The following is a 21,064-nucleotide window of genomic DNA, read 5'->3' as shown; positions in this document are numbered from 1 at the left end:
ACTTAAGTGGACGATTATTGGTGGGGTGTCTCCCTCAAGAGTTCCCTTTCCATATCAGGTGCCCCTCTAAGGCCTTCCACCCCCATGGGTGCTCTCTCCCCTCTTTTCATGATTCCAGGCCCCTTTTCCCACCCTGTAAGGTCTCCCCTCAACAACCGGCTTAAGACACACCTCACTTTCCTGCTTCTGCATTCTGCGCTCCTGGAATTAAAATCTGGGGACTGTTTGCAGTCCCAGTCCTGACCAGTGCTGTCACTGGTGCTGCAGTGTCTACAGATCTGCCAAACAATCAGATTGGCTATCAGTTCTCTGTAGCGGGACCTCCATTCGAATTAAGACCCAGCTAATTAACTCTCCTTGGATCTTTAAATGACTGTGGGGCTGCTGCAATCTGGAGGATGTATTCTCTGCTGATTCTTTGGGTGCTGAGATGGGAAATGTTCCTTCACTGTCACTGGACCACAATCCTGCAACTCCCTCCCTTGCAGCACTGTGGGTGTATCTGCACCACATGCACTGTAATAGTCCAAAAAGGCAGCCCACCTTCTCAAGGGCAGTTAGGGATGGGCAATTAATGTTGGCTTTGCCATCACGCATACACCCCATGAACGAATATATTTTTAAAAAACTAGTCAGTGGTAGAAATTGAGAATTAATTCAAATCAATCTCCGTTTTTGACTGTTGGCGAAAAAGCCTTTTTTCGCGGTGAGGGGGTTGTGTATTCCTTAAGGTGCTGGAGATTTGAATGTTTGTTTTCTTTGTATTCAACAAGAGTGTCAAGCTCAGATGTAGTGCAAATGAGAGATTTTAATACACTGCTTTGGATGTTAGCTTCAAAGAATTCCTTATTAAATCAGTGAAACATTGCCATCTCCCACCTTAACTATCCTTATGGCTTGTCTTATTATGATCGACCATTTACTGCCAGTTGTACTGAATTTGAAGCCAATTTTGTGGAACTAGTGACTGTTGGGAATTGGCTTGACAGTAACCAAACTGATTTCATGTAGGACCCTTAACAGCTGTCAGAGACTTTCATCCCATCTGTCTGGAGCTGGATTTAAAACCAGGCCAGTGTTAATACCCACAGCATCACCCGATCTGCTGGACAATTGGTTTATTTGGGCCTTTGAAACTCTTGCTGTAGAAATCTTTGTGTTTTAATTACATGCTCACTTAAACATTGGGCGAAATTTTCCCTGAAATTGTTAAGTCTCTTATCAGGTGGGGAAATTGGCATTTGACCCGCTGACAACAATGGCAGAATTTACCCTGTATCATGTAGAGCATTGTTTAAAAAATAAAAGGTGTGGGTTTTACGTTGGATCATTGGTGGGATGGCCTCATTTTAGTCCACTCTGCTGTGACCTCAGGGGTTCAGTAATCTGGGCATCATATTTAAAGACTGGCCTGCACAGAGATAGCCCTCATCAAGAGGCTGATAGGCTGGAGGAAATAGATGTTCGGAGGGAGGATGTCCTGGCAGTTTTGAATAAACTGAAGGTCGATAAGTCCCCTAGGCCTGATTAAATATATCCTAGGATTCTTTGGGAGGCAAGGGATGAGATTGCAGAGCCTTTGGCTTTGATCTTTGGGTCCTCACTGTCCACGGGGATAGTGCCAGAGGACTGGAGAATGGCAAATGTTGTTCCTCTGTTTAAGAAAGGGAATAGAAATGACCCTGGTAATTATAGACCGGTTAGTCTTACTTCGGTGGTTGGTAAATTGATGGAAAAGGTCCTTAGGGATGGGATTTACGACCATTTAGAAAGATGCAGATTAATCCGGGATAGTCAGCACGGATTCGTGAAGGGCAAGTCGTGCCTCACAAATTTGATTGAATTTTTTGAGAGGTAACTAAGTGTGTTGATGAAGGTAGGGCAGTTGATGTCATATACATGGATTTTAGTAAGGCGTTTGATAAGGTCCCCCATGGTCGGCTTATGATGAAAGTGAGGAGGTGTGGGATAGAGGGAAAGTTGGCCGATTGGATAGGTAACTGGCTGTCTGATCGAAGACAGAGGGTGGTGGTGGATGGAAAATTTTCGGATTGGAGGCAGGTTGCTAGCGGAGTGCCACAGGGATCAGCGCTTGGTCCTCTGCTCTTTGTGATTTTTATTAATGACTTAGAGGAGGGGGCTGAAGGGTGGATCAGTAAATTTGCTGATGACATCAAGATTGGTGGAGTAGTGGATGAGGTGGAGGGCTGTTGTAGGCTGCAAAGAGACATAGATAGGATGCAAAGCTGGGCTGAAAAATGGCAAATGGAGTTTAACCCTGATAAATGTGAGGTGATTCATTTTGGTAGGACTAATTTAAATGTGGATTACAGGGTCAAAGGTAGGGTTCTGAAGACTGTGGAGGAACAGAGAGATCTTGGGGTCCATATCCACAGATCTCTAAAGGTTGCCACTCAAGTGGATAGAGCTGTGAAGAAGGCCTATAGTGTGTTAGCTTTTATTAACAGGGGGTTGGAGTTTAAGAGCCGTGGGGTTATGCTGCAACTGTACAGGACCTTGGTGAGACCACATTTGGAATATTGCGTGCAGTTCTGGTCACCTCACTATAAGAAGGATATGGAAGCGCTGGAAAGAGTGCAGAGGAGATTTACCAGGATGCTGCCTGGTTTGGAGGGCAGGTCTTATGAGGAAAGGTTGAGGGAGCTAGGGCTGTTCTCTCTGGAGCGGAGGAGGCTGAGGGGAGACTTAATAGAGGTGTATAAAATGATGAAGGGGATAGATAGAGTGAACGTTCAAAGACTATTTCCTTGGGTGGATGGAGCTATTATAAGGGGGCATAACTATAGGGTTCGTGGTGGGAGATATAGGAAGGATATCAGAGGTAGGTTCTTTACGCAGAGAGTGGTTGGGGTGTGGAATGGACTGCCTGCAGTGATAGTGGAGTCAGACACTTTAGGAACATTTAAGCGGTTATTGGATAGGCACATGGAGCACACCAGGATGATAGGGAGTGGGATAGCTTGATCTTGGTTTCAGATAAAGCTCGGCACAACATCGTGGGCCGAATGGCCTGTTCTGTGCTGTACTGTTCTATGTTCTATGTTCTAAGAGATAGGAAGCTGGTAGGAACTGATGGCTGCTAAAGCTAGGAAACATGCTGTCCTTAGATTTAGCGACACCTTCCTCATGCAGAGACGCAGTGGAGGCCCACTGCAATTTTCTCTATCCCCACTCTGGGCTAAGACCAGCAAGCAAGGCCACCAATCCAGCATGGGAGTGGTTGCAGTGGTGGTCAGCTCCAGTGCACTCCAAAAGAGGGCAGACATCTAATGCTGAAAGAGGATGAATGATTTCCTCTCTTCCGCCAAGGTAAGTTGCTCTTCTCATCACACTGAACTCACACAACTCACACACTCACAAATCCATCATATATCCACGGGGATCTCTCTCACTGCTAGCTCAAGGAACAACACCACTCACTTTCTCACACACCTTCATCTGCCCTACAGATTCTGTCCATGGCACCACTCACCACCACACATGCCAGGCATCTTTCCCACCTGGCCTGGCAGGCATCCTATTTACACTCTTGCCATCTTGCAGGATAAGCTAGCACACAACAAAAGGGAATCGTCCCAGGCAGTGGAGAAATGGCCAACTTCAAGGTCCTGACAGATATTGAAAATAGAGCAGTTCAGCTGGCCGGACAATGTGGGCCATTCGTGTGCTGACAGTGTGGTCGATGGCACTCAACCAAGTGAGGATCCAGCACTGCAACATCTCATCAAACAGCCATACTGTGAGTGATTCTCCTGTTTCACAGGCCCCTGCCATGCACTATTTATCTGCTCTTTCTCTTGCGGGCACATCTGGGAAGCAGTTGAGGGGGTTCATGAGCCAGGTCCTCAGCTCCAGCCAGAGGACACCATGGAAGAGGAATTGACAGAGACCGACCCTGAAGACATCACAGCGCTTAGCCATGCCCTCTACTAATACAGAGAGGCACCTTGTTAGGACCTAATTCTAGAGTAGCCTCAGAGTCAGAATCTGGTGAACAAATTGCAGGTGGAGGCCGGATACCCAGGGTGCTGCCACTTGAAGAATTGCTGGAGGCCATGAATCAGCTGAGTTTGAGTCAGATAAGAAGGGTGGGATTTTATGGCCTCACTCGTCCCAAAACCATAAAGTCCTGCCCGAAGTCAATGGATCGTTCCATGGTCCGCCCCTCGCCCACTCCGATTCCCATTGTGGGTGGGATGGTAAAATTCCGGCCAAAGGATCGGTTATAACTCAGTTGCTGGATCTGCAAAGACAAGCTCAGGAATTTCTGCTGCACTCTTCAGATTTAAAGGCATGAAGGAGGAATTCGTCCACCTTCAAGCCAAGCTGATAATGCCGGCTTACCAACTCACCAAGGTCAACACTGGCGGCTGGCACATAGCTCCTGCAGCAGTGCAGGATCAAAAGTCAATCACTGAGGCACAGTGGCATCCATCAGTGTCAATACGAAGTGGGGTGTTGGGCATCTCAAGCTCACTCCAACTGACTCTTCCTCTCAAGGAGTCAGGCAGGGGTCTTTGGGTACCCATAGGGAGGAGGATCAGCAGGTGCACACCCTGGGGGCCACCCACCCAGGTGACTCTGTGGGTGTCCAGTCCATCCAAATCTCCTCTTGCTGTGACCCCAGCAGCTCCAGCTCTGCAGGAGGGTGGCACTGCTATACAGCAGGACTCTGAAAGCAGGCTGGCGCCCTCCAGGTCTTGACACTCAAGAGCATGCCCACCAAGGTCATCACCAACAACAAGGTGTGCCACCTTCACCTTTTTTGTGGAAGTATGTAATGCACCAAGATGAAGCGGCAAGGTTAGAAAGGTCAAGAAGATCCAGTTGCACAATGTGAGCATGGGTGTTAATCACTTGTACATAATACTGACCCATTGTAGTACACTCCTAAGAATATCTCCTTGCCTCTAGTTCTTTGTTATGATGAGCAGTGTTCATGTCAATCAGATGTGGAACCTTGGTTCCTGCACAAAATGAAGATAAGTTCCAAGGTCCAGGGCCTGTCCCCTATGCAGTGTGTAACCTTCGAAGCTCAATAATTGCCTGGCTTCAAGTTCACTCTGCAGATTAGTGATACCTACACTTCAAAGTAGCTTTTGTTTATTGCAAGAATCTCATATCCAAGCGTCACAGGGTTCTGTGATGTTCTCTGTGTGCTCTCAGCACCTTAGAGGCTGGGCTGCCCTCCCATCCTGTCAGCTTTCCTGACAGGTAAAGATGTGGTGCTGAAAGGAACAGGTGATGAAGCTTGCCAAAAGATCAAGTGCTGTTAAAGCCCATGTGCCAGCTGCGTTTCTGCAGCGTCTCCATGATATGACCTTCTTCACAGATGGCAGGCATTCCCAGATGCAGTGTGAAGATCTCAGCAGTGCCCTCACTGCATCTCATCATCATTCTCCTGGAATCATGTGGAATTGAGGACTTCACAAGTATGGCTGCCTCGTCTGGCCAGTGCAATGGCCTCATTGCCTGCATCCTCACCTTCCAGGACGCCATCACCCTCATACCCTTTGACTTCCCACTCATCAGAAGAGACATACAGCTCCATCTCCTCATCATCTACGTCCTCCTATCTCTTTGCATCGGCAGGTTGTGTAGCATGCATCAAGCCACGATGATGTGTGACACCCTCTGTGAAGTGTATTAGAATGCTATGCCCGATCTGTCTAGCGACAGGCACCTCATTTTCAGATCCCTATGGTGTGCTCCACCAAACTCTGGGTTGTGGTATGAACCTTCTTGTACCTTCTTTCAGCAGGGATCTGAGACCACCGCATAGGCATAACCAGCCACATTCTTTGTGGGTAGCCTGTCTCCCCAAGGAGCCAACCCTGCAGCCTGTGTTGTCCCTGGAAGATGTTAGGGATCTGAAACCTGCTGAGGATGTACCGTTGTGGATGCTTCCAAATGCAGGTCCGTTTGTTACAGTTGCAGACCAGCTGAACATTGAGAGAGTTCACATAATAGACTGCTTATTGCCAAGGAGATTTAAGAGCCATGTGAATGCAGTTATTGGCACCCAGTACCTGTGGTAATCTGGAAATCTCAGCAAATCCCAATGCTCTTCCTCCATGGCTCACCTTATCTCTCTTGAAGCTGACAAACTTGTGACTTGTGTGCTTTGGAAAAAATGGTGCCCGTGTCCTCTTGAATAGATTTCTTGCATTGGGATCCTCACGAATGCTGCATTATGTTGTGTGCACTCACCTATGAGTTACCTTGAAGTCAGGTCACTGGGTGCACGCCTTCTAAAGGCAGTTGTAAATTGCCATTCTAAAGCCGCACCAACGTAGGATTTAAATTTGATGTGGAGACGCAGTGATCCCGGCACATGACCACTCTAATGAGATGCAAATGTATTTGAATTAAGTCCCTGGCGTTCTTTGGTGGAACCACGACCCACCATTGATGGGTGAGGGGACAATTGCTTCTGGATTTATGTTGCTGGGAAACGCATCTAGAGTCTACTTGTGAGATCTTCCGGTCTTGCTACCAAACACGCCTGTCCCGATCGGGTGTGGAAAATTTCAGCCTTTGGATGAATTTGTTTGACACTGGAGGGGATTTTCCATACCCTGCTTTTGGCGGGCAGGAATGACAAAGGTGGCAGAGAATTGAGCAGGTGGCCCAAAATGGCTTACGTCGTTGGGATTTCCCTGCACCATTGTCCCCACCGCCCACCAGTGACGTAATGGGGTTCCTGCCATACACTGACGGGAACCCCATTATAATATGTTTAAATATAATTAGTGGGCATCCCCATGTGGAAAGGTCCCCCCTCGTCAATATGATATTACGTTGGTGCAGTTTACAACAGGTTTTTAAAAATGAGGAACTGGCAAAAAACCACACAGCGGGAGAGGGTCAGAGGAACAGTGCCAGGGGTAGTATGGGGGCACTGCTGGAGAGGTCCGAGAGGGAGGTTCTAGGGGTTGCGTGTCCGTGGTGGGGGTTGAGGTGTGGTCCCTGTCTGTGGTGGGGGGGGGAGGGGATTTCTGTGATGATGGTGGCTGAGTGATGGGAGTGTCTTGTATATTTGGTGCCTCAGTCTGTGAAAAGCTGAGGCTGCCGGTGGGGTCCATTTCGCGCTGGAAGACCGAGACCTCATTGGTGACTCCGAAGGGAACCCTAAGAAAGTGGTAGAGGCGGCCATCTGCCTCGAAAGCCGTATATTTGCGGTCCTCCGGGCGGATAGGGAGCTGGTGGTAGGCCGATTTGAGGTCAATCATGGAGAACACCCAGTATTGCGCAATCCGATTGACCATGTCGGATATGCCCGGAAGGGGATACGCATCCAGTTGCGTGTACCGGTTGATGGTCTGACTGTAATCGATGACCATCTGGTGTTTCTCCCCAGTTTTGACCACTACCACGTGCGCTCTCCAGGGGCTGGTGCTAGCCTCAATGATCCCTTCCTTCAGGAGCCGCTGGACCTCGGACCTAATGAAGGTCCTGTCCCCCGCACTGTACCGTCTGCTCTTAGTGGCAATGGGCTTACACTCGGGGGTGAGGTGTTCAAATAGCGGTGGAAGGGTGACTTGGAGGGTTGAAAGGCCGCACGTGGTGCGCGGTGGGCAGTCTAGGAATTGTGGGTTGCAGACAGAGATCGGGGGAAGAGGCCCGTTGTACTGCAACGTGACACTCATAAGATGGGTCATGAAATCGAGCCCTATGAGTACGGGAGTGCAGAGGTGTGGCAGCACCAGGCGCTTAAAATTTGTGTACTCGGTCCCCCGAACCGTAAGGGTCACCACACAATGCCCAAGGACATCCACCGAGCGGGACTTCGAGGCCAAGGAAATGGTTTGTTTGACTGGCCGCACCGAAAGGGCGTAGCAGCGCACAGTATCGGGGTGGATGAAGCTCTCCGTACTCCCGCAGTCAAACAAACAATTTCCCACGTGGCCGTTTACCTGCATGTCCATCATGGACCTGGCAAGCTGGTGCGGACGAGACTGGTCCAGCTGGACCGCTGCCACTGTGGGTCCCGGACAATCATCGACCGGCATCCAAAATGGCGGCTCCCTTGTCTCGCATGCGGCTGACGGTGTCCAAGATGGCGGCCCCCTTGACTCCCACGCGGCCGAAGGCGTTCAAAATGGCGGCTCCCTGGACTCATACGTGGTCGATGGTGTCCAACATGGCGGCTCCCTTGAGTCACACGCGGCTGATGGCATTCAGATTTTCTGTTCCCTCGGGTCGCACGCTGCGCTGTTTGGTTTCGAGGCCGATTTTGCCCTGCAGACTTTCGTGTAGTGGCCTTTCTTTCCGCACCCTGAGCAGAACACCTCCCTTGCCGGGCAGTGTTGTCGGGGGTGCTTCCCTAGACCGCAAAAATAGCACTTTGGGGCTGCAACAGCCGCAGCAGTTGAGTTGTTGGTGGGGCGCTGTGTGGCATAAGTCTGAGGCCTTCCTAGGTACTGGGGTGGTAGTGGCCGTGAGGCCCACGATGTCACCGCGTGGTCGGGTGCGTTCGCCTCGAGGTTACGGGATGCCACTTCTAGGGATTCCGTGATTGTCACAGTTTTTGGAAGACCTAGCCCACCTTGTTCTAGCAGGCGCTGCCGAATATAGTTGGATGCGATGCCTGTAACCATAGAAGAAATCATAGAAACCCTACAGTGCAGAAGGAGGCCATTCGGCCCATCGAGTCTGCACCGACCACAATCCCACCCAGGCCCTACCCCCACATATTTTACCCGCTAATCCCTCTAACCTACGCATCCCAGGACTCTAAGGGGCAATTTTTAAAAACCTGGCCAATCAACCTAACCCGCACATCTTTGGACTGTGGGAGGAAACCGGAGCACCCGGAGGAAACCCACGCAGACACAAGGAGAATGTGCAAACTCCACACAGACAGTGACCCGAGCCGGGAATTGAACCCAGGACCCTGGAGCTGTGAAGCAGCAGTGCTAACCACTGTGCTACCGTGCCGCCCCTGTGCTACCGTAGGCATTGCGGATTAAGTCCTCCGTATACTGCGCAGCGGATACAGCCTTGCAGTTACAGGCCCTGCCGAGCGCACGTAGTTCGCGGAGAAACTGCGTTTGATTCCCCCGGCCGCTGTTTTCGGGTAGCCAGCAGGTGCCTGGTGTAGACTTTGTTTGTCTGCTGGCTGTATTGGCTCTTTGGGAGCACTAGCGTGACGTTTCTGCGTCACAGATGGTGGCAAAAACTGTGTCGCTTACCCAGGTGTTGAGCACGTGCAGCTTGTCTGCATCGGACCGGACGGCAGTGGAGACTCCGAGGAAGGCTTCGAAGCACTTCAGTCAGTGATTAAAGCTGTTGGCGGCTCCCACAGCTTGTGGATCCCGGTTTAAGGTATCGGGCTTTAGAAGTTGCTCCATTCTGTTTTTTTTTGCTTTGTGAATAAAATTGATGCACTATCAATCACGATACGAAGATTCCAGTGAGTGAGTGCAATAACAGGCTTTTATTCGCAAAGAACAGGAGCACACCCTTGTAGCTAACCTGGCCCAGACTGAGGCGAGGAGGAGGAACCATCACCTTTATACCTCACTCTGGGTGGAAAGGGAGGAGTCTCAGGTGGAAAGGGAGGAGTCTCGGGCCAGGTGCAGCATGGGTGTGTCCAGGCATACACATGTAGTTACAGTGGGTCATCACACTATCTTAGCTGCTCCCCTCAATATTTTGAAAACTTTGACCAGATTATCCTGTAGCCTTCTAAATTCCAGGGAATGCAATCCATTGTGCACTCCGTCCTTGCACTTTAATTTGTAGAGGCCAGGTATCACTCTGTTAACTCCCTCCACAGCAAATATATTCTCTCAAGGTGAGGTACCCACAGCTGCTGTAATCAGATGTGGTCTAACCAGTGTTTTATATGGGTTAGCATAACTTCTAACACCTTATATTCTAGACCTATGGATATAAAGGCCAACATTCCAATTGCCTTTTTGATTATTTTCTGTACCTATTCATGACAAGATGTGTAATTTAGGTGGATTGGTAAATTGCCCCTCAATAAAATAAAGTTTATTTAGTCACAAGTCGGCTTACATTAATACTGCAATGAAGTTACTGTAAAAATCCCCCTAGTCGCCACATGCCGGTACCCGTTCGGGTACCCTGAGGGAGAATTTAGCATTACCAATGCACCTAACTAGCACGTCTTTCGGACTGTGGTAGGAAACCGGAGCACCCAGAGGAAACCCACGCAGACACGGGGAGAACATGCAGACTCTGCCCAGACAGTGACCCAAGCCGGCAATTGAACCCGGGTCCCTGGTGCTGTGAGACAGCCATGCCGCCAGGGTAATGTCAGAGGGATTAACAGGGTAAATATGTGGGGTTATGGAAATCGTACTTGAGTGGGATTGTTGTCAGTGCAGGCTCGATGGGCTGAATGGCTTCCTTCTACGATTTTTATGTTAATTGACCATCAGATTCCCTTTGGACTTCCACTCTCCCTATTGCTGGCTTTTCGCCATTAAGAAATTATTAAGTTCTATCCATTTTGTATCCAAAATGGATGATCTCCCAGTTGCTTATATAGAAATCATTTGCTACATGAAATACGTGAAAAAAATTAATGATCTCCAGTAAGTCTAAGCATGTGATGGAAGACTACGGTTATAAATATTACATCGTAAGCTTGGGTCAAATTGATTCCCTGCACGCATACCAGTAAGGCCAAACATCTTTTTAAAACCCTGAAAATATACTGTATCTTTGTTCCCAATGTATTTATACTTACACGATTGAGAAAGTACACAACAGAAGCAACTGAAAAAGACAGTGGCATACACTACTGTGTACAAAAGTCTGAAGTGTGACCTTAATCAGTTTACAGTTTAAGGCACTAATCTGAACAGGTCTCATACTGGATCATGTACATTCGGTAACAATTATAAAATCTGTCACATTTCAATGAGAACAAAAAGTAATCTGGCATGTAAAACAATAAGAAAAATATTTCTTCTCATCTTGAGCAAAATATCTTTATTCACTTTGGTCTTTTCTTTTAGATAGTGATGATGCAAATTCCTCTAATTTGGTAAAATGTGCAAATAATTTCTGCCTTCCTTGCCAAAAGAATTTATATTAAGAACTTGTGAAGTTGATGTTTCATTAATTGCCTAAGACCAACACCTGAATATTAGCTGGTAAAGTTTAATTATTGGGAATATTTGTTAGAAGAAATAAAAATTGAGGCATCAGGAAAGTTACACCATGGACGCCAAGAGTAAAAAGAAAAATAATCTGCTTTTTCTATAGTTGCAAGTGGATGGTGGTCTTGCAAATCCCTAACTAGTTAAATGCACTGAATTTTTCATTTCAGGTAACTATTTCAAGCAATCATCAGAGTTTGAAAATTTCTCGGGATTTAAGAAATATTTCTGAAGCCTCTGTTATTGAATGAAAACTTTCAAAGGAACACAAAGCTTTGTCCCAGACCTAATAAACAGAATAATAGATGATTGCAACTTGTGGTATCGATTTTTTTCACCCATCAATTTAAAAAAAAGAGGGAGTTTCTGTAGAATGGATCTTCCACAAATATTAGACAAGACTCAAATATGTACTTGGCAAGGGATAATTTTACAAAATCCCATTTCTCTGGAAAATATTCCAAAATCCCTGATGTGTTCTCCTGCTGGGTGAGGCTGTAATTTTATTAAATTATGCATTTATTTTGCAACAGTTTTCTATCATAAAAGCATTCTGATATAGCCATGAAAATATATTTTCAAATGTTGTGTAATATATTTATATTTTTATTACCACACTGAGACCGTGATGCTACTAAAGCCAAGGTCACGGGTTCCATCCCCGTGTGGGCAAATGGAAAATTACATTAATGCCCCTGCTATTTTCGAGGGGGTCGGTTAGCTCAGTTGGCTGGACGGCTGGTTAGTGATGCAAAGTGACGCCAACAGCGCAAGTTCAATTCGCGCACTGGCTGAGGCTATTTGTGAAGGCCTGCCTTGTCAACTTTTTCCCTCACCTGAGGGATCCTCAGGTTAAATCATCACAAGTCAGCTTCTCCCCCTCAAAGGGAAGAGCAGCCGGTGTCATCCGGGACTATGGCGACTTTACTTTTTACTGCACTCATTATCCCTAATGTAAGATGTCAAGCACTATAATCTTTTAAGGCTATATACAACAGCTTTTTCTCAAATGTTGTAGGGGTTCTAGGGACCATAAAAAAAGGATGGCCCATCAAAACATTCATTGGAAACATGTGATGCCAAAACACATGGGGGGCGATTTTACCATTGCGTTGCACCCATTTTCGGGTGCGACACAGTGTAAAGCGATTAGCTGAATCGTGGGGTGGGGCTAATAGGGGAGGGGGCCCGCTGCCACTCAGCAGCGATCGGTGGGGGGAGGGAGAGGGGGCCAGCTGCCACTCTACAACGATCGGTGGGGGAGGGAGGGGTCCGCGATCGGTCTGGGTGGCGGGGGGGGGGTCGGCAGGGGCTGTATCTCCGGCCAAGGGCCTCCACAATTGCGGGGGGGGGGGGGGGGTGGGGAGGGGTGGGGAGAGCGGCTTTGGGCTGCCTGCATTAGCAGGGGTCTGACAGCTCTCTCTTTTCTGTCAAACCCCTGCTATTGCTAATGCGCATGTGCAGCATCAGAGGCCTGCACATGCGCACTACCTCCCTCTGCAGGCTTTTGGGCGCATTAAGCTCTACCCACAGGCTTCTGCAGCGAGCAACAGGCTCACTCAGAATTTTGCAGGCAGAGAACATAAAGGGAAACCTTAAAACATGCCAAAAGGATGGATCTGAAATCTCAGTGCATTGAGACTTCAGAATTCCTGCTGCGTAGGATTTCAACCCTGTCAACAACTATTAGCATGCAAATACACAAGTATATAGGATATCAGTAACCAACCTGCAGGTACCATACAATTCATAAAGCAGAACATTGGAAATGTTACTAATAGCTGTGCGCAGATTAAAGGAAGTAGTTCAGCATAAGGCTTCTATTGAACTTCTGATAATACTGGTGACCTCTCTGCTAAAACTAACCATAATGTAATGCTTTATGAGAAGAATTGAAACTATTTGATTTGCTACCTGATTCTTCACACACACACACACACACACACACACACACACACACACACACACACACACACACACACACACACACACACACACACAAACCCGCCCTGGACTGAAGCTGGGCTACAAAGTCTCTGCGTACTCAGGGTGAGGGTAGTTTACAGCGGGAGGTCCACTAATGTTATTTAAGTACATGCAAGCGCAGTTCACAACCTTTCACGGTGGGAACCCCATTATGTCACTGGCAGTGAACGGGACAAGTGCTCCAGGAAATCTTTCCAACACAAATCCTGTTATTGGCCTCCCGCGATATTTTGCAATTTAAGTCCACAGCAAACAGAGGCACAAAATTGTGTCTAGAAATTTTATGTTGTCATGCCACAACAAATTATTTGTAACTCAAGTCTAATATGAAAATACTGAAAAGATCCACTGGACCTTTTTGGCACTAAAGCCTAGGAATTTAATGGTGCCATGCCCATTTTATGGGTGTTAAATAGGCACCTAAGTGTCCAATTTGGCAAACAGCATGTGTGCACATTGCACACCTCTGTTGCTTCACAGACTTTCTAGGTAAAAGATCTCGTTTAGGCTTCAACTCAGACTCACCTGGGGCAGGCCTTAGATCCTTTGCAGGTGAAAACAAAGGGCTAAACGCCCAGCTTCTGCCTCCTTCCCAAAATTGGCCCCGATACTAATATTTAAAGAAGCCGTGTGCATTTTCTGCCATCTTAAAATGGAAGATGATATAATCCAGGCAGGACGTTGGTGGAACATTCAGCTGGCTTTAACTCTCAAATTACCCGGATTCAGCTGGGTGGCTTAGATTAAAACTCCCCCAGTGTTTAAAAATGAGTTAGAATTTGTTAACACAAAGTAACTTCTTGTGATTAACTAGTATCTGTAAAATGCCTTGATAACTGTAATTGCTAGTCCTGGGGAGGTGCCATATTGAATTATATAATATTTTAGGGCTTAGTTCACTTTGGAGGTGGTGTAACAGTAGACAAAGTTCAGTATAGTTTATGCTCAATTAATGATCCCATTGTAAAATACAATTTTACATTAACTGCATTTTTTCCAACTGTAGTCATACTTGATGCCCCTGACACAGTGTTAATTGAACGAAATCTTGGGAAAAGGATTGACATGACTACGGGAGGTAAGATATACCATTTATAAATTAACTCTTTATCAAAGGTACACCTTGTACTACTAGCCTGTAGCCAGTTTCATTTCTCTCGTGCCTTTCCTCTTACATTCTATATATTTTTTGCTGCAATATCTTAATGATCGAAACTATAGTTTTTTTACAAGAAGAAGCAAGTTGGTTCATTTTGCTTCTGCTGTATTGTGATTAATAGGATTCTTGGAGGCATCTTTGTAGAAATGTTTTGCGGAATCTTAAAACTGTCTTCTTGTTATAGGGAAAAAAAGCTAGCCTATTTGGTATCCTTAATGGTTCACTGGTCTCATTTCTTTGTGACCTGGGAAGGTAGAGACATATATATTGAACTGTGAGGCTTGACAGCAGAAAGATAAAAGAAAGGACTTGCATTTATATGGTGTCCTCCACATCCTCCAGACATCCCAGAGCAATTTCATAGCCAATGAAATGAAGCTGCTGTTGCAATCTGAGCAGCCATTTTCACAGGACCAGATCTCACAAACAGCAAAGTGACAAATGATCATTCAATTTTATCATGTTGGTTGAGGAATAAATGTTAGATACAAGATACTTCATGCCCATAATCTTGGTTCAATATTTCAATCAAAAGATGGCACCTCTCTCAATGCTACACTAAAGTATTAACTTAGATCATGTACTTCAGAATGGGGCTTGAACCTGCAATCTGCTGACTCAAAAGCCACAGAATGAAGGCTGACACTTGCAGGAAGTAATTTGGTTGCTAAAGAGAAAAAAGGAGAAAGATAAATAATTGGCAATAAGCTTACAAATTCAAAAACAGAAATTGCTGGAAAATCTCAGCAGGTCTGTCAACGTCTGTGGGGAGAGAATAGGGCCAACATTTCGAGTCTGGATGACCATTCATCAGACCCTTCGTCAGCTCTGACGAAGGGTCATCCCCACTCAAAACGTTGGCTGTATTCACTCTCCACAGATGCTGTCAGACCTGCTAAGATTTTCCAGCATTTTCTGTTTTTGTTTCAGATTCCAGCATCCGCAGTATTTTGCTTTTAGCTTACATATTCACTCAGGAAGTCTGCATTTTATTTTAGTTTATTCCATCATACCAATTATTTTACAATTGGATCACTCTGATTCCTTTGGTATGCATACCAAAACAGGCGTGTGACCATCAGTTCATTAGCTATTTACTTATTTTCCATCCCTGTAATTTAGTTGTCATTATGGGAATCACTGTTAACATTGCCTAAAATATGAAGCCTGGTTTCTTCATAGCTCCATAGTGACCTTTCCCTTTGAATTCCTTCACCTAAGCTTCTGTTCAGCGTATACCGCTAGTCGAGTCAGTAAGTACATCCATTGTGACATGATTGTGATGCTTTATCCATCTATTCCCCTCTTCAGTTCAATGGAGATTACTCCTCCAATTTCATTCATTGTCTCTCCTTCATTGTCTAGCAATGAGTCACCTCTCAGTTGCATTCATTGCAATCCTATCTGTCCTAACATAGAAAACCATGATTGCTGTTCCACTTATGCAATTTCACCTTGAGACTACCTTGAGATTCAAACCTTTCCTCTCCCCTATTCTTACCCACAGAGTGTTCTGCAGTATTACAGATAGGTGTGGGCTCATCTTTTATTTTTTTAAATGAGCATGTGATACAATGTCTAATAATTCATTGTGTTCCACAGTTTTGGGTGGTACAGTGGCACAGTGGTTAGCACTGCTGCCTCACAGCGCCAGGGACCCAGGTTCAATTCCCGGCTTGGGTCACTGTCTGTGTGGAGTTTGCACGTTCTCTCTGTGTCATGCATGGGTTTCCTTCGGGTGCTCCGGTTTCCTCCCAAAATCCAAAGACATGCTGGTTAGGTGCATTGGCCGTGCTAAATTCTCCCGCAGTGTACCTGAACAGGCGCCGGAGTGTGACAACTAGGGGATTTTTACAGTAACTTCATTGCAGTGTTAATGTAAGCCTACTTGTAACTAATAAACAAATTTTAACTTTTTTCTTTTTTCAAAAAGGTGCAATTTATCTCATATTAACATATTAAAATGTATTTGTCATTATCTCCATTGAAATTAAATTAAAATATTTTTGAAGAATTATTGTTGAAATTTGGACCATAAATATAAAATTCCAGATCACTGTTTTCCTAAGGTAACAGGATAATGATGATCTTTTAAGTATTTTATAAACTATTTATATTTTAAATAGGAAATTTTTTTTTCCTATTATTCATTTCAAATAATCTTGTGTAATTACTGTCCAACCCATAATCAGCAACTCAATTAATCAAGTTTTAGCTGGAAAATTCTCAGTGTTGGCGATTACTGAATAAGTATGGCTACTGATCAGCACAGATGGATATGTAACCAATGAAGTGGGTTTTGTTGTAGTCTTTGTTTTGCTTTTATGAACAAAGTTAGATTACTGTTCCTTTAAGTGGAGTAGTTGATATTTCATACTGTGTTTTACCAGTGCATTCTTTAAAGTTTACCTTTGCCTGTGCACTTTAGAAATATACCATACAACTTTCAACTGGCCAGCGTCCAGTAAAATACAGAGCCGCCTAATAAAGCCTAATGGAATAACAGAAGAAGAAACCGCAAAAGAATTATTGGAATACCGCAGAGTCAGTCATGGGATACTGAATAGCTACAGTAAAAAATACCATATCGTTAATGCTGATCAGCCCTGTGTTGATGTCTTTTCACAGGGTAAGTAATATTCTATAAACAACCCTTCGCAGGTAAAGCTAGTAAGGTATCCTCTGTAGTGTTGAGAGTTCCTTTTTGGTAACAAATGAAGCCATTGAGTGAAACTGTGAGTTGCACATCTTTTTAGACCCAGGAACTGGTTTGAAATCCAACCCAACTTAATGAGATCAAATTCTCCAATATATGCTTCATGAACAATTCCTAATTTTAAATTATTTGGGGTATTCTATATTCTTTATAATATTCCTAGTAGGCAAAAGTTTATAACCAGCCATGCACCCTGGGGGGCAGTGCCAGGAGACACATGAAGAGGGTACTGCCCAGGGGTGCTCTGGCAGGGCAGGGAGGGTAACCCTCCTCCAGTAGAGGGGGGTGGAGGGGGGGGGGGGAGGGGGGAAAGGGGAGGTTCCCCTTATATGTGATGAGGGGAAAGCCACTATGACAGCAAGGGGGGTGGGGAATGGCTGTGATGGGGTAGAGTGCCCCCGATACGCGTGGTTAGAGAGTGCCAAAATGCTTGTGGGGTGTGGTCATCCCTGTCCATGGGGAATTGGGGGAACTTATTTTAAACACAGATTAGGGTACCATTTAAAGATGGTATCCCAATCTCTGTGGAGACGGCCATGCCAGCTCTATCCCATGACAAGGCTAACCACGCCCCCAGATTTTCTGTGCACTAAATGCCAGAAAATCTGGTCTGAAAGCTTGGCTGTGTTTCTAGAGAGAAACATGCCAGTTTTCAGTCAGACCCTGACACTTGGCCATTTTTTGGGGAAATTCCACCCATTATTTTTTTTTAAAAGCTGATGTATGAAAAGAAACTACTTGCTGAGCAAAAGAATGTCAAAACAATAAATTGATAATTTTAAAAAATGAATACTAAATAAAGAAGGCCATAAGAGTGTGAAAGGGTGAGAGTGTGTGGGTGGAATTTTACCATCCTGCTGACGGCAGATTTTGTGGGAGTGGAGAATCTAGCGGGAGTCAAAAAAATCGGATTTGTGCAAGCGTGAAAACAGTTTGCAATTCCCCCAATGGCAAGATAACGGTGAATCGCGTATCCCACTAACTGGTGACGTGAATGCCATTTGCATTCATTACCATCTCATGAGTGGTCATTTAATGTGCTTCTTGCCAGAATTTCACGGTGCCTTCCAAATCTTGCATCAGGCCAGCAGGAAATCAGGCTGGTCTGAATCACATTTGAAAAAGAGTGATGTGCCTCACTTTGCTCTCGACTTCAAGGTGAGTGCAACATTCATAGCCTACCTGCCACAGTGCTGCGCTGTCTCATTGCGATGTCAGTAGAATGTCTCATTGCTGGGGGTGTATGGTTGGTCTCCTTCCAGTGGGTGCTTCCATTGTCCTCAGCTCAGAGCTGAGAGAAAGTAGGATGACCTCTATGAGAAAGAAACCATTGGAACCCGTGCCTTTTGGTGCGCTGTAACAGGGAAATGTTGAAGTAAGTCACTGGCTTACCATCACAGTTGCTGTATTTCAACATTCATACACAGGAATGTAGGCAACTATTAAGGAGGTGCAGGTGCTGCATATATGGCATCCCATCAGTGAAAGACTTCCACGTGCATTAGCATTTTCATTAGAACATTAGAATTAGCATGCATAATGAGCCGAAGGGCACCCAGTCATTAATCATGAGCAACATATTGTTAATTAGTATGTCAGATCTGAGATTAGAGCACTGAACAAGGTCAGGTCAAAAGAGTTGAATGCCAGAGGCAAGGTGAGAGTGGCTGCCCTTGACATCAAGGCAACATTTGATCAAGCAGCCCTAGCAAAGCAAGAGTCACTGGGAATCAGAGAAAAACTCTCCGCTGGTTGGAATCATGCATGGCACAAAGGAAGATGGTTATAGTGGTTGGAGGTCAATCATCTCAGCTCCAGGACGTCACTGCAGGAGTTCCTCAGGATAGTGTTGTAGGCCCAACCCTGTTCAGCTGCTTCATCAATGACCTTCCTTCCTTCATAAGGTCAGAGGTGTGGATGTTCACCGATGACAATACAAGGTTCATCATCATTCGTGACTTCTCAGATACAGAAGCTTCTCCAACCACTATGGGATTGAGATGTTGAGTCTCAGGGATGACATCTCAGCCACCTTAAATTCATTTAAATTAAATATTCAGCCTCGAACACGCTGGATATCGGGTGCCGGTAAGATTGCAAGGGGCGAGAAATTGAGTGTGAACCCGAGTTCTCAAACTCTCTTGCAATTTTACTAGCTCGCCCCCGCCCATCGGCTGGTGGGGCGGGAAGGTATGATCGCTGCCTTACAGTCTAGAAATCGATCTATTTCCCTCTTAAATATATTGAGTCATTTAGCTTCTACTGCTTTCTGTGGTAGAGAATTCCACAGGTTCACCAGCCTCTGAGGGAAGAAATTTTTCCTCATTTCAGTCCGGAATGCCTACCCAAATCCTGAGACTGTGACTTCTTGTTCTAGTCAGCGGAAACAACATTCCTGCATCCATGCCATCCCAGGAATCAGTCTGGTGAACCTTTACAGCACTCTCTCAATGGCAAATATAAATAAACTGCACACAGTACTCCAGTTGTGGTCTCATCAAGGCCATGTGCAGCTGTAGTAAGATATCCTTGCTCCTGTACTCGGGTCCTCTTGCAATGAAAGCTAACATACCATTTGCCTTCCTAACTGCTTGCTGTACCTGGACGCTTGCTTTCAATGACTGGTGAATTAGGAGAGCCAGGTCCCTTTATACGTCAACATTTCTCAATCTATCATCACTTAAATAATATTCTGCCATTCTATTTCTCCATCCGAAGTGGATAACTTCATATTCATAATGTATCTGCTACATATTTACCCACTCGCTCAACTTGTCTAAATCACCTTGAAGCCTCTTAACATCCTCCTGACCACTCACATTCCCACCAGGTTTTGTCTCATCAACAAACTTGAAAATATTACTTTTGGTTCCCTTATCCTAATTATTGATGCATATTGTGAATAGCTAGGGCCCAGGCACTGATACCTGTGGAACCTCACTAGTCACTGCCTGCCATTTTGAAAAAGACCCATTTATTCCATTTCCTGTCTGTGAACCAATTCTCAATCCATGCCAGTATATTACCTCCAGTCCCATGCGCTTTAATTTTGCACACTAACCTCTTATGTGGGAGTTTATCAAAAGCTTTCTGAAAATCCAAATACACCCACCTTCACTGGTTTACCTTCATGTACCTACTAGCTACAGCCTCGAAAAACTTTAGTAGGTTTGTCGAACGTGATTTCTCTTTCATAAATTCATGTTGATTTTGGTTGAACAACCATGACCAAAAGTGCTTTCAATATTTCCTGATCATCCTAATCCTACCACTATGCTTGCATGCAGCTCTAAGAATCTACAGCACATGTGGAGGCAGCCTGGTGACTGCTATTTCCTGATGTCTGGGATAACCTTGGCAGCTGTCCTCTGGTGGCCCAAGGCCTGGAGGAGCCTGAGCTGATAAAGGTCTCCTGCTCAGGGCCAGATGCACCCTCCTTGGCCTGAGCAGTTGAAGTGGATGGGGTCACAGCAGAGGGAATTCTGAGTGGCTGATCAACGTAGGAATGTCCTGAGTGGAGGCCCCAGATGACGTCCATCCTCCTTGTGGGTGCCCGAGGACCCCTCCCTGATTCCTCAAGGAGAAGGGCACTCTATTGCCTGGATACTGATGGTGCCAACGAGCGTGTGTGTGGCCATGGAATCCAGAACTGAGTGCAAATCTGGCAAAAGCTGCTGGACCAAGGTCTCCATGGTGGCCACCAATCTAGTCATGGTAACCTTGCGGCCCTCGCATGTCAGAGCCATGACCTCAGACAGAAGATCAATCCAGGCTGCTGAATAACTGCCGCATCTCCTCCTGATGTTCCACCGCCTGTCATTGCATTTCCAGCATTGTGTTGGTGGCACAGAGGCTCATCATCTGACTCAGACTCAGCAAGTGGTTGATCTCCAACAGCCTTATCAGTGCCGGCAACCTGTGTGTCTCTGCCTCCAACTGCTGTGGAAACATGTTAGTGAGGTGTTTCTCGGTGACCCTGAGCCTAATCTAGAGCAATGACCCACCAAGGTGCATGTCTCTGTGCTGGTGGAGGATGCAAGTGAA

General features: G+C 45.9%; 1 protein-coding gene across 1 annotated transcript in view; it reads left to right on the top strand.

Moving 5' to 3' along the window:
• The window catches only part of ak8 (adenylate kinase 8), a 160,871-nt gene that overhangs the window by 54,053 nt on the left and 85,754 nt on the right, over positions 1-21,064 (top strand). Inside the window, exons 5-6 of the mRNA XM_078227557.1 lie at positions 14,152-14,223; positions 16,733-16,933. Of these exons, the coding sequence (XP_078083683.1) occupies positions 14,152-14,223; positions 16,733-16,933 (273 nt within the window). The remainder of the gene's footprint in view (positions 1-14,151; positions 14,224-16,732; positions 16,934-21,064) is intronic.

The sequence above is a fragment of the Mustelus asterias genome, chromosome 13, assembly GCF_964213995.1.
Source record: "Mustelus asterias chromosome 13, sMusAst1.hap1.1, whole genome shotgun sequence".
In the NCBI taxonomy this organism is placed as follows: domain Eukaryota; kingdom Metazoa; phylum Chordata; class Chondrichthyes; order Carcharhiniformes; family Triakidae; genus Mustelus; species Mustelus asterias.
This window is presented reverse-complemented; position numbering and strand designations above follow the sequence as displayed.